The sequence below is a fragment of the Microcaecilia unicolor genome, chromosome 3, assembly GCF_901765095.1.
Source record: "Microcaecilia unicolor chromosome 3, aMicUni1.1, whole genome shotgun sequence".
In the NCBI taxonomy this organism is placed as follows: domain Eukaryota; kingdom Metazoa; phylum Chordata; class Amphibia; order Gymnophiona; family Siphonopidae; genus Microcaecilia; species Microcaecilia unicolor.
The window spans coordinates 199,043,656-199,058,131 of NC_044033.1; the positions used below are offsets into that span (position 1 = coordinate 199,043,656).

The 14,476-nt window shown below is 46.3% G+C and overlaps 1 protein-coding gene across 1 annotated transcript in view; it reads right to left on the minus strand.

Annotated features, from left to right (window-relative positions):
* Positions 1-5,618: 5,618 nt before the first annotated feature.
* Positions 5,619-14,476, minus strand: part of RAVER1 (ribonucleoprotein, PTB binding 1) — a 39,022-nt gene continuing 30,164 nt past the window's right edge. The window contains exons 12-14 of the mRNA XM_030197077.1: positions 9,301-9,459; positions 8,275-8,355; positions 5,619-7,941 (exon numbers count right to left, since the gene is read on the minus strand). Coding sequence (XP_030052937.1) covers positions 7,795-7,941; positions 8,275-8,355; positions 9,301-9,459 — 387 coding nt within the window. The 3' untranslated portion in view covers positions 5,619-7,794. The remainder of the gene's footprint in view (positions 7,942-8,274; positions 8,356-9,300; positions 9,460-14,476) is intronic.

Genomic DNA, 14,476 nt, shown 5'->3' on the forward strand with positions numbered 1-14,476 from the left:
CTAAGGAATCTAGAGCTGTAACTGTGCATAGGTTGGCTCTGTTCATGTTGCTTGTGTAGGAGGGTACGGGCTGCTAATCTGAACTACACAATCCCCCTCATCGATTGTTGAACATTCTCACTCCTCGAGTGCTTTTAATTGTACGTCACCTGCCTACGTTGATAGGAAGGACATAATCCCTTAATAAAGTGGAAATGCAAACTTGCCCCCCCCCCCCCCCCCCCAAAAAAAAAAAACAGGTTTGTGGAAAATGGGAGCAGGGCAAGAAGGAATGACTTCATGTGGTAGACCTGTCTTGTTTTTAAAGTGTGGGAGGTAGCTGATGCCTGAATACAAAAAGGGAGCTTTGAGCTGTTTTGGGGACATAAGAGGAAAAAATGACTGGCTGACCGGCAAATTAAATCAAGGATGTGCTATGGCCGTAATCCATTTAGATTTCAGCAAAGCTTTTGACAAGCCTCCTCACAGGAGGCTCTTGAATAAACTAGACAGGCTAAAGATAGGACCCGAACTGGTTAACGGGCAGACGCCAGAGGGTGGTGGTAAATGGAGTTCACTCAGAAGGAATGGTGAGTAGTGGAGTGCCTCAGGGATAGGTGCTGGGGCCCATTCTATTCACTATATTTGAGAGTGACATTGCTGAAGGGTTACAAGGTAAAATTTGCCTTTTTGCGGCTGACACCAAGATTTGCAACAGAGTGGGCACCCTGGATGAAGTGGAAAACATGAAAAAAGACCTGTGGAAGCTAGAAGAATGGTCTAAGGGTTGGCAATTAAAATTCAATGTAAAGAAATGCAAAGTGATGCATTTAGGGAGTAGAAATTCAAGGGAGAAGTATGTGTTAGGCGGTGAGAGTCTGATAGGTATGGATGGGGAGAGGGAGCTTGGAGTTGATAGTATCTGAGGACCTGAAGGCGACAAAGCGGTGGCTGTAGCTAGAAGATTGCTAGGCTGTATAGAGAGAGGTGTGACCAGCAGCAGAAAAGAGGTTTTAATACCCCTGTATAAGATGTTGGTAAGGCCCCACCTGGAGTATTGTGTTCAGTTTTGGAGGCCGTATCTTGTGAAGGATGTTAAAAAAATGGAAGCAGTGCAAAGAAAAGCTATGAGAATGGTATGGGATTTGCGTTACAAGACGTATGAGGAGAGACTTGTTGACCTGAACATGTATACGCTACAGGGGTGATATGATAGACGTTCAAATATTTGAAAGGTATTAATCCGCAAGCGAACCTTTTCCGGAGGGGAAGGTGGTAGAACTAGAGGACATGAAATGAGATTTAAGGGGGGCAGACTCAGGAAGTATTTCTTCCCTGAGAGAGTAGTGGATGCTTTTAATAACCTCCCGTGGGAGGTGGTGGAAATGAAAACGGTAACGGAATTCAAATATGCGTGGGATATACATAAAGGAATCCTGTTCAGCAGGAATGGATCCTCAGGAGCTTAGCCGAGATTGGGTGGCAGAGTCGGTGGTGGGAGGCAGGGATAGTGCTGGGCAGACTTATACGGTCTGTGCCCTGAAGAGGACAGGTACAAATCAAGGTAGCACATAGGAGTTTATCTTGTTGGGCAGACTGGATGGACCGTGCAGGTCTTTTTCTGCCATCTACTATGTATTTTAAGTTTTCACCTAATAAAAAGGTTATCAAGAAAATTGAATCTTTTCAAGACAACCACTAAGGGGATGGCTAGTAAGGTCTGTGAGTGTGCGGGTCAGTATAGGGCAGCCTTGGGACTCAGCATTTGAGCTGAGTTTCCTGCTTTTGGCTCGGTCCTGTTTATTACTCAAGCTTTGCCACCACTGTTTAAAGCTGGGTTTTTTTGTTACATTTGGACCACGCACTTTCCCACTCATGGCAGGCTTACATGGGGCAATGGAGGGTTAAGTGACTTGCACAGAGTAACAAGGAGCTGCCTGTGCCTGAAGTGGTAATCAAACTCAGTTCCTCAGGACCAAAGTCCACCACCCCAACCACTAGGCCACTGTTGGGACAGAAAACCAGATTTTATTCCCCTCTCCCAAAACTGAATCAAAAAACATGCAATTGTATTCTTCCTCATGGTGTCTTTCTATCTCTAAGCAGCTCATGTAAATTCTGTAAAGTTGCCCTCTACTAATTCCTAATAAAGTAGTGGTGAGACACACATTCACCAGGGAATGGCAACAGGAACCAAGGCTGACAAATGTTTTCAGATTCAACACTGAAACTGTAGCCGTGGCCTCTGCTGCAGGCCAGCCTGCTCCCTGCAGTAAGCCCTTACTGTGTTAAATGGCTTTGGAGCAGGAGCATCCTACACCCCCTTCCTGTGCTTGAAAAAAAAGAAAAACCAGCAACTGAGACTAGTGTGGGATGTTGTGGCAATCTCACAAGGCTGCTCTGGCCTTAGTCAAAGCAAGTCACTGCTGTTCAGACCATTCCCAATTTCAAAATGGTAACAGTTACATGCAGCAAGCCCAATGGAGGCTGGGCTGCAGGAGCACTGGCAGAGCCATGGTTGTGGTTGGTTGGGCTGCCTCCAACTTCCATTATTGGTGTAATGTTTCCATGCTGAATGAACCACACTCCCATATCCCATTTGTTAAGAGATTATCCCACTTTCACAAATTCAGTTGCTAATTTCTTTGGTTCTTTATGTAACCAAATCTCCACTATAGGTTGAGCAGCAACTTAGGAAATTCTCCTTTAAGGCTAAGCAGCGGCACAGGAGGTTAGATTGAGAAAATGAGGCAGAAAGCTATCCAGCCATAGAGGTTAAAGCTAGTAGGCAGAGCCACACATACACCCAAAACAATAGCAAATGCTCTTGAAAGCAATAGTAGAAGATTACAACTGTAGACTAATGGACTGCCTGTACCTGGGCCATCTGTAAAAAGTCAAACACTGTTCCAGTTGAATAGGCAGTACCTTAAAAGGTGTATATGTGTGTGTATATATATCATGAAATCAAAACAGCTTTAAAAAATGGTGGAAAAGCACTAATAAAGGCTGTATTTTGTGCTCATTTTTCTACACTGTTCTATACACTAATATATGGTCAAATTTCAGTGAGGAGAGCCTATGTAGTGATGGGTTCATCTTAAGTGTTGTTGTTATCTGCCTTAGGAAACCTGGTGTTACAAACAGTGGAAGTAAAATTAAATGCTCCTGTCATGAGGGCCTGTAGAATTACTTCATCTCTTTTTTTATACAAATGAATTATTCTGTTTTGACCATGTTTCATAGACAAGTAGTTTTCATAAGTCAAAATAATAAACATTTTTTCATGCAGATCTCACTTGTTTAAACATAACAAAATGGGCTATAAGCCCCTAATGCAGGCAATTGGTTTGTTATATTTTTGTCCATGTGGTGGATTTCACTGTGCTAAAACTGAAAATACAGTGAGATAGAATAATAGACTTTAGTAATATCCAGAACTTACTAACATCAAAATTGTGCTCACATCTGGGTAATAACTGAGAAAATGCTACTAAAAACTGACCAAGAAGAAATAAATATTTATCCGAGAACTAGAAAATGGTGGCATATTTAGACTGACTGGACTTCTGCCCTCATTATTGAATATCTGTTTTCTAAATAGCAGTAATAAAACCATATTAAGTGCATTTTTATAATATACAACTGCATGCCCTAAAAAGGAACAAGTTCCTACAAACCATCCTTTATCTTTTGATCTGGGGGGGGGGGGGAGGAAGGGGGAATTCTAAATGCTCCTAGGTTTCAACCTAATTCACATTTAATGTGGGGGTATAAATGTCATAAATAGAGACTCTGTATGTTAAGCACCTGATTCTCATAACAAAAAGGCCACTGCAACAGCCATCATAACAAGAAAAAAAAATCTCTACACACATACAACAGCTGCTAGGGTGTCCCTAGAACTAGCCCCTCCAAATGCCACACTGATTACAATTTATAATAAATTACTACTCTACCTATGAAAAGTTATTCCTTTATTATACTTCCTCTGTGTACAGTCATATGATACAGACACTGGCATGTTTGAAAAATATAAGCGAGATTAAATAAAAATGCTACCAAAAATAAAGAATGACTACTTGGATGCAGCAGCTTGGAGGTTGGTTTGTTGACTATGCAGAATGGGACAAACTGACTAACCTAAGTGGCTTCAACTTTTTGACACCATACTGGCTCCTGTTCTCAATCAAACCTCCTTGGTGGCAGCAGTTAAAAAGGTAAGGTTTTAAAGGGTATTACCTATACCACATCTGGCAAGTTTTGGCTATGGGATTACCAGTTCTGGGAATTATCAAACTCCCTTTTTCTACCTCTATTGTTCATCACACTGCCAGAGATTTATTCATCTACTGTGCAACACTCAGCACAACTCCCCAGGGGGCCCAGCAGAGCCTTGGCCCTCATACCCCAACCCTTGATAAAGATAGGAACAGTCATCTCCCCCCCCCCCCCCCCCCCCCAAAAGATAGAGGTTGCTGTGGCTCTGTCTGCTGCAGTGAACTGTTAAAGGCAGTATTGGGACCATCCTTCAGCATAGGAGCAGCTGCGGTTCTGGTACCAGCTCCAGTCTACCCACACGTGAGAACACTTGCAGAAACAGTACTTTATGTACCCTCACCCACCTGGCTTCTGTCAAAGCAGAGCCTGCACCAGAGCTCAGGGCTACTGTTCTGTTTTTAGAATCGGTTTAAAGACTCATTTTCACCTGTTTAGAAACATACTGAAACCCATTTAAACCAGGGATTCTATAACAGGCCAGTTTTCTGGATTCTCCACAATGAAGATGCAAATGAAATTTGTTTGAACTGCCTTCACTGTATGCAAATCTCTCTCATACATATGCATTGTGAGCATCTTAAGAACTGGGCTAAGAACCCCTACTTTAAACCAATGAGGGGAAACGGGTTGGGGCTTTTATGAATCACTGCAGGCAAGACATAGCCACAAATGAGTCAAGCACACTACACTTTGTTAAATTATTTTACTTAAAACTTCTCACTTCAGCAGATAAAAACATTCAAGTGAAACCGTTTATAAAAAGCTACACTGCAGCCTCCTGCCCCTCAAGACTTGGTCCATTCAAAATGTATGTGTTTGCTACAGATAATCTACCCACCCCACACCTGAGAGTGCAAAAAAAAACAGAGCAGGGGCAGCAGGGAGCCAGAACACGCTTCCATGTCCAAAATCCTCAAGGAAGAAGGTAGTAGAAAAGTCAGAAAAACCCTCATCCCACACACATGATCTGTAGGGATGTGAAGAAGCAGTGTATGCAGGCGAGACTGAACCCCACCCCAGAGCAGTTTGGAAGAGGTGTTTGTATTCCCAATGCAGCCAGGAGGCATAAAAGTACAGACACATACAACTACAAACTAAAATTTAAGGAACTATGGAAACATATAAAATACAAGCTGGCACAGGTGTGAGGGAGATGGATGGGCTGAGGCCCTAGAAAGTGAAGGCTAACCAGTCCGTGACTTGAAGGGGATATGGCATTTGGCAGCAGCTGACAGGGAAAGATCTTAAAAGGATCCCTAAGATGTCTAGTCTCCAGCCCCACAAACTCTGTTTCTATTTCATGTGCAGCACAGTAAACAAAAGACAAGAGATGAAAGGTTTTGGATAAAGTGAACTTGTTTTTTCCTTTATACATACAGGGTCTTTATAACATAGGTTTACCCTGAAGTCAAGCTTCCATGTGGAAAGAAATCTTTAAAAAAATTTTAAAATACAGAAAATGACAAAGAAAAATAATGAACGTAAAAGGTTGGAGAGAGAGTATATATATAGATATGTATATATATTAAACTAAGGGGAAACCTCCCCCTACACACAGAATACAGAAAAAAAAAAAAGATTGTGCCTAGCTATGGAATTTATTATTCTTTTTAATGCGAGATCTCAAGCATAGATGGAAAATCATACATTACAAATCTCTTCCCCCTCCGGAGCAGGATTTATACACTTCTAGTGGCACCAAACGTTAAGGGGCATGGAGTATTCCCCCCCCCCCCCCCCCCCCATTAGCCATGTTTGGACCTCCAACCTTTACATACCAGCTTACGTTCCATGCTAGTCTCAACACCTGGGGGAGGAAGAAGGGCAACAGGCTTCAGCTGGTCACATTTACACAATGAGAAAAGGAACTGAAGACAGCGAATGGACATTTTTTTTAACCTTGAAGCTGGGCCTAAGTTGGACCCTCCTCGTCCCCTCCCTACCCCTGCCAGTTCACACAGGAAATAACAAGAAGCATCTATCTGAGTTAGAGGAATTGGTGAGAGAATAACCAACTCCTTCCCCTAAAAACAAACCCAGCTAGTTTTTTTTTAATTATTATTATTATTTTAAATGTCACCCACTCTCCTAACAGGGAAGGGCAGGAAGCTGCTGGAGAGGGGTTGTGAAAAGATGTATAATATGGTAGGATACGCCACCACCATGCCTCCCTAAGATTAATTAAATTATTGAAATCTAGTATTTATCTCTATCCACAAGGTGCTGGTTTAGGTTTCTCTAAAGGGGAGACAGGAAGGCCTGCTCATTAAAAAAAAAAAAAAAATTATAAAAAATAAAATTGGGAGGGGGGAGTGGCAAAAAAAAAAAAAGGCAGCATAACGAAAGCACCAGAAACTGCCATTGCTATCAGACCATGTTTATCAGTGATAGCAAACTACGGTCCAGTGACTGGAATGGGCAAAGCCGGAGTTATTTTCTACACACAGAAACAAACAAAAAAAAAAAAAAGTGTCAACCCTCTCCTAGCAAGCCAGAAAAAAATTTGCATCAACTGCAGTTAGAGCAAGGGAACACTTTCTATTCCCACAGAAAAAAAAAAATTAAAAAAATTAAATCCAGGACACAAAAAGAAAAAAATTTCAAGTTACTCAAACCTAGCAGATTCACAGAAACATTTACAATAGGACTAAATGTCAACTAATAATTTAAAAAAAGTTTTAAAAAATCCAAAAGGATTCAAGAGAAGCAGGAAACAAGTCCAGCAATGAGTAGAAGATACTTAAAAAATAAACATGGTAAAAGGGTCAGAGCCGGGATGACTATGTATTACGATGGGAGAGTCGTCTTGAGCTGGGGGGGGGGGTTTATGCTCTCACCACAGCTTCTCGGGAGGAAGTCTGAAGACTCACACCTCTGGGGAAGGAGACAACAAAAACATGTGTCCTTTTGCTAACAAAAGATGAAAAAAAAAAATAAAAACAAAAAAAAAACAAACAAACAAACTGACATGCACAGGCAACTTTCAGCCCCGTCTGCTCTGCTGGCAGATTAAAATCTCCCTTATCCAAGGCAACATCTCCCCTCATTTCCACCCCAGTTTAGTATTTTGGAACAAGGCAGAGAACTTAGCATACTTGTCTAATTAAATCATTTTACACAGTACCAATGAGACCCCAGATTCACAAAACCTGTTCTCTGCACCATGCCTGCTCAGGCCTAAAGCTAACAAAACTTTCGAGTGACCCTGGCCAAGGACAGCGTGTGACACCTGCTCCTTAACAGGTCCAAGATCCCATCAGCCCAGAATGTTTTCTGTTAGATGTAAGTAGCAGGGGACTGAAGACACAGCTTGCACTTTGGCAGTTAAGTCAGATCTGCAGTGACAAGATAGCACCTACGCTGTGCACACATGGTATGATCAGGATAATATGTGGGTCTCACTGGTACTTGAGTGATTAAAGTGGACAAAGCTTCCTTAAAATCCCAAAACCGACCAGCAGGCTTGACTTTTCTGAAATCTGGCACCCCTTCTTCCTCCCCACTGCACCCTCCCACCCAATCTTAAGGGCATGCCTAAAAAATCCTCTTGCGCTTCAGGTACGAGTCGGCATAGTGCCCACCCAGGCCTTGGGAATGCTGTCCTACGTAACCGCCCTCAGGGCTGGGCTCCGGGGAAGGGATGAGGTGCGAGAAGCCGCGTTTCTGGCCTCCAATTGGAGTCTGAGAGAGAAATAAAAGAAAAACAAACATTTACACTTACATTCTTAATACAGCAGCTTGACAATATCTCACCTCCCCCTCACTGTGAAATACATCTTAAAACTGAAATAATATTATTGGCTGGGGACAAAGGGGGAAGTGGTTAAGTTGTCCAATTATAGAATCTAAATTGAACTAAATGGTTGTTTAAAGGCATCATATTGCTTTCCCTGCATTGCGCTGGGTGGCAGTCTTAACCTCAATAAACATTTCACATGAAACGAGGGGAGGTGGCAAACCACATGCCAGGGAAGATACGACATATGACAGAAGGGTTCATGCCAGGTAACTCACCTTCAGCAGGTTACTGGATGCACTGGAATGTCCTAGACCCAGCATGCTGGCTCCAGAACTACTGGGAGATGCTCGCAAAGCCTGAACCACAAAATAAATAAAGAAATAAAATTAAACTCCAAACAGCATGACTAAGGCAGCTCTCCGTCGCCCTTCTACTAGCAGTCTGTTTTGCCGTTTCTTCTCTGAATCCTTGAGGACCTCCACCAGGTCAGGTTTTCGGGATATCCTTAATGAACATGCAAATCTCCTGAAAACCTGGCCTGTTGGCAGCCATTGAGGACCGAGAGAAGACGACCAAAGCTCTGTTTTTCTATCAGTCCTGTTCAGATTCCCATACTTGGGACACAGCAGATTGGGGACAGAGGATAAGGGCAATCTTTCACATTTCCTAGCACAGCCCTCTACATGTGCCTCCCCAGCACTGGAAGACTTACATGTCTCAATGTTAATCCAACGGTCTGGTTCCCCTCCCAACATTTTACCTACCACCTTTCGAATAATCCACAGTGACACCAGAACCAGAGACTCCTATGTTCGAAGCCTTGTCACCTGCTGCTTTTTCTCCCCTTTGACCCTCCATATGCCCAAACCCCGTGGTTTCCCTCCCTTTCCACTGAAAGTTTTTCTACAGACGATTTCAGTCACCTGAGAGTCCCATCTTTCCTCCCAAGTATACACGATACACACCTTACAACAAAACGTTTTAAGATGTGCATCATTTGGCAGTCTTTGTACTGCTTCCAGTCACTTGCTGGCCTTAGTGGTACCACCATTTTCCCCCACAACTTTGGAAGAACTATGTAGATACTTATACTGCGAGTGCTCTGGGGAGGGAAATAACCTATTGTACCTAATCCAACTCCCTTCAGCTCAGATTTCAGTCAAATCCAAAATCCCCAATATCTATGGAAGTGAGCTGAGGACAATTTCTTCAGTGTTATACAGAAGAACTAGGTTTCCCTGTTTTTCATGCAAACAGCTTCTTGGAAGCGCTGAACCTTTCCTAAGCAGTGTCCGACTTACTTTGTTGAGGTGACTCTGCTGCAGTCCTGACTGTAAGCCACTTGTGAAGTAGGATGATGGGGAGCTGGAAAAGTACGACCCCACAGAAGGTACTGAACTGCTCCGTTCGCTGAACCCAGATGATGACGAGGAAGAAGAGGAGGAGGGGGAAGGTGGGATCTGAAGCAGAGAGATGAGACAGTAAGGACAAGTACCCAAACTGACAGTTTTGGCAAATCAAGCTCAGTGTTCAGCTGTTCCTTTAGATTCAGAACACCAAGGTTTGCTGATGCGAGTATAACCAACCCCTGTGCTACCCCAAGCAAGAACAGATTTTTCTATCTGTCTATTTTTCTTCATTATTTACAGCAAAGCTAAATCAGGACACAATTTCTCCCCATGCTCAGCATTTGACCCTAGAGATGAAAGTCTTGTACATTTGTCTTCAAAAGTTAAAATATGCAACCAGACAGACATTCTTAATAACATAAGGCTCAAGTAGTGTGGAAATTGAGCATCTTATGCTATAAAGCAATGGCTGGGATCTGCATATTCTTGGGCCACAATCACTTTCCATAGCTATGAGTAAGACAGCGTTCACCACGATGGTTTGATGTGCAGTTAAAGTCTTGCGATACCTGCGTAAGGATATTTTGGCCTTTCAGTTTTTACTTCTTTCATTTTGCACCCGAGGCAGGCGCTGTTGTGCCAAAACACGGCCTGTGTCGAATCTTGAAGAATAAAGAAGTCTGATTTGTCATCGCCTTGAAGGCCCAGTTGTGCTTTTTTCTTTTGGCCAAATTTTGCACATAAACCACACCTATGTGTAATAAGTGAGCTGAATGAACCAATAATGTAGCAATATCACTGGATAACTGCAGAGCTAATCCATCATCTATGGTGAAATTAGATCTTACCTGCTAATTTTCTTTCCTCTAGACCCTCCAGACCGGTCAAGACGCATGGGTTATGTCCTCCTACCAGCAGAGGGAGACTGAGAAACACTGAGCTTTTGAATACTGTATATATAACCTGTGCAGTACATCCACTAGCCAGTATAACCCTGACAAAGCAGAGAAACCAAAACCACCAACTACAACTAAGAACCCTGTACGTGGTCACTGCCAACTGGACACTTTCTTCATTTCTTTCATTGTGTCCTTTTAATTGTGAGTGCTTCTACAGGTGGACTCTGAAACACGGTCACACCTACTCAGACTCATAACAACCAAAGTCTGAAACTATAGAAATCACACTCAACAGCTGCCAAGATAGAAAGGAGAAACCAAACCTCCTGGCCTCCAGTACAGACAGGGCGGGCCTTGACCGGTCTGGAGGGTCTAGAGGAAAGAAAATTAGCAGGTAAGATCTAATTTCACCTTCCTCCACGACCCTCCAGACCGGTCAAGACGCATGGGACGTACCCAAGCAGTAAGATCCTAAGGGCGGGACCCACGTAGGCCAGAGGTCAACACTGCAGCCCCAAAGTCTGCCTCCTCCTTGGCATGTATATCAATCCTGTAATGTTTGACAAACGAATGCAATGATGACCAAACCGCCGCCCGACAAATATCTAACGGCGGAATCATACTACTCTCCGCCCAGGAGGTCGCCATACCCCTGGTAGAATGAGCCGAAAATTCCTTAGGCACCACGCGACCCTTCAGCAAATATGCCGACGCAATTGACTCCTTCAGCCATCTCGCTATCGTAGCTTTGGAAGCTGCCGCGCCCTTTCTAGCACCACCATGTAGAACGAACAAACGATCCGACCGTCTGTAGTGCCGAGTTCTGGAAATGTAACAGCGCAAGACTCTTCGCACATCTAACTTGGCCAGACGCCGCTGTTCCGCATCCCCCGCCAGATCACCCAAAACTGGCAAAGAAATAATTTGATTCACATGAAACTCTGACACCACCTTGGGCACGAAGACGGTACCGGACGCAACAACACCTTCTCCTTGGAAAGGACAAAAAGGGTTCTCTACAAGACAAAGCCTGAAGCTCCGACACCCGCCGGGCTGAAGTAATAGCCACCAAGAACACCGTCTTTAAGGACAGATCCTTATCCGAAACAGAAACCAAGGGCTCAAACGGTGGCCTCACCAAAGCCTCCAGCACGAGATTCAAATCCCACGGAGGTACCATCCGCCGCCGGGGCGGACGCAGTAACTTAACGCCCTTCAAAAATCGCACCACATCCGGACTAGAAGCTAACGACTTCCCCTGTATCTTCCCACGAAAACACGACAAAGCCGCCACCTGCACCTTCAAAGAAGACAGAGCCAGACCCCTGTCCATACCATCCTGCAAAAACTCCAAGACATCTGTTACCGACGACCGAAAGGGCAGAACTCGTCTATCTACACACCAATGCTCAAATACTCTCCAGACCCGGACATACGCCAACGAAGTGGACTGTCTACGCGAACTCAACATGGTATTGATAACTCTGGACGAAAAAACCTTTCTTCCTTAACTTGTGCCTCTCAATAGCCAGGCCGTAAGCGAGAACCGATCCTGATGTGGCATAATTATCGGTCCCTGACACAACACCACTGATCCTGCCAACGGCAGAGGATCCGCTACTGCCAATCGGACCAGATCTCCGTACCACGGCCGACGCGGCCAATTCGGGGCTACCAAATCACTTGACCGGGGTGCCGAGCAATGCGTCTGAACCACTCGCCCGACCAACGGCCATGGAGGAAAACACATACAGCAACTCCCCCGCGGCCAAGGCATCAGAAAGCGCGTCTATGCCCTCCGCCCGAGGATCCCTCCGCCGACTGAAAAACCTCTGAACCTGAGTATTGTGGGCGGTTGCCATGAGATCCATCACGGGAAAGCCCCAGACCGAGACAATGCGATTGAATACCGACCGATGAAGTGCCCACTCTCCGGGGTCTAGAGCATGCCTGCTTAGATAATCTGCCTCCACGTTGTCTACTCCCGCCACATGTGCCGCGGAGAGCGCTAGAAGATGGACCTCCGCCCATTGACACAACAGCGCCGCCTCCTCCGCGACCGCCTGACTCTTTGTGCCCCCCTGACGGTTTACATAAGCCACGGCGGTGGCGTTGTCGCAGAACACCCGGACTGCTTTTCGCAACAGAACACTCTGAAACGCCAACAGCGCCAACCGAATGGCCCGAGTTTCCAAACGATTGATGGACCACCGAGCCTCTATCTGGGACCATCGACCTTGAGCTACCTGCCCGAGACAATGAGCTCCCCAGCCCTTTAGACTGGCGTCTGTGACGAGCACTACCCACTGTGGCGTCTCCAACGGCATTCCCTTGACCAGATTTCCCGGGTCTAACCACCACCGGAGACTGAGGCGTGGGCTTACCGACAGCTGAAGGCGCACATCCAACCCCTGCGACAGGGGTGACCACCGACTGAGAAGGGCTGACTGCAACTGCCGCATGTGCGCCCGGGCCCACGGCACTACCTCGATGGTGGCCGCCATCAAACCCAGAACTTGCAGATACTCCCGGGCCGTCGGGGCCGCCTCCGACAGGAACAGACGAATCTGATCCTGCAACTTGCGAATCCGAGGGCCCGGCAGAAAGACTCGACCGTTCCTGGTGTCGAAAAGCACCCCCAGATACTCCAGTGACTGCGACGGCACTAGGTGACTCTTGGCGAAGTTCACTACCCAGCCCAGAGACTGAAGAAACTGCACCACCCGCACCGTGGCTACTTCGCTCTCCGACCGAGACTTGGCCCGAATCAACCAATCGTCCAGGTACGGGTGCACCAGAATACCCTGCTTCCGCAAGGCCGCCGCCACTACCACCATGATCTTGGAAAAGGTACGAGGTGCCGTTGCTAAACCGAAAGGAAGAGCACAAAACTGAAAATGCTTTCCTAAAACCGCAAAGCGCAGAAAACGCTGATGAGCGGCCCGAATGGGGATGTGCAGATAAGCCTCCGTCAAATCCAAAGACGTGAGAAACTCCCCTTCCTGCACCGCGACAATGACCGACCTCAATGTCTCCATGCGAAAAGAGGGGATTCTGAGAGCTGCATTGACTGCCTTCAGATCTAGGATAGGCCGAAACGCATCCTCCTTCTTTGGGACCACAAAATAGATTGAATAACAGCCCAAGCGGCGCTGCGCAGGAGGCACCGGGACAACCGCTCCCAGATTGATTAAACGAGCCAGAGTGTCCCGTACCGCTTTCCGCTTGAGCCTCGAATGACAAGGCGACTCCAGAAACCTTTCGGGAGGCGAGCCGTCGAACTCCAGAGCGTAACCGTCTCGCACCACCTCGAGGACCCATTGGTCCGCGGTGATTTGGGCCCAGTCCTGGTAAAACAGACTCAGACGAGCCCCTACTCGAACCAGAGCCTGGGCCCGCACACCTTCATTGCGAAGTACGCCCCGACACCTGTCCTCCTGTGGGGAAATCACGCCCTCCGCGCCGATTGCCCCGAAAGGACTGAGTGCGCTGAAAGAACCGACCTCTAAAAGGGCTACTAGTCCTCCCGGGTCTATACCGGCGCGCCTCCTTAAACCGTCCTCGGAAGGAAGACCCCCTGGCAGCCGTCTTAGGACGAAAATCCGGAAGACGAGGGGCCTTAGCATCACTGAGTCCGCGCACCAACTTATCCAAATCCTCACCAAAAAGCATGGACCCCTTAAAGGGAAGCGAACAAAGCTTGGCCTTGGAAGCCGCATCTGCGACCCAACCTCGCAACCACAGTGCTCTACGTGCCCCCCACCAGCATAGCCATATTCTTGGCCGAGGCACGGAGCAAATCATAAAGCGCATCCGACAAAAAGGACGATCCCATTTCCAATTTGGCTAACTCCTGCACCCCGGAGGTCCCAACCTCCACCGAATCATCAAGCAGCTTCTCGGCCCAGCGGAAACACGCCCTCGCGACCAGCCCCCCACAAACCGAGGCCTGCAGGGCCAGGGCCGACAAATCGAAACTCCGCTTGAGAAAGGCCTCTAGCCTCCTATCCTGGGGGTCCCGGAGAGCAGTCCCTCCGTCTACCGGAATCGCCGTGGCCATAGTAACTGCTGTCACCACCGCATCTACTGTGGGAGCCTTAAAGGAATCTCTATCTTCCTGTGGAAGCGGATACAGTCTAGACATTGCTTTAGACACTTTACAGGGAGAATCCGGCGAGTGCCACTCTTGAAACACCATATCCCGGATGTCTTTATTCATAGGAAAAGAC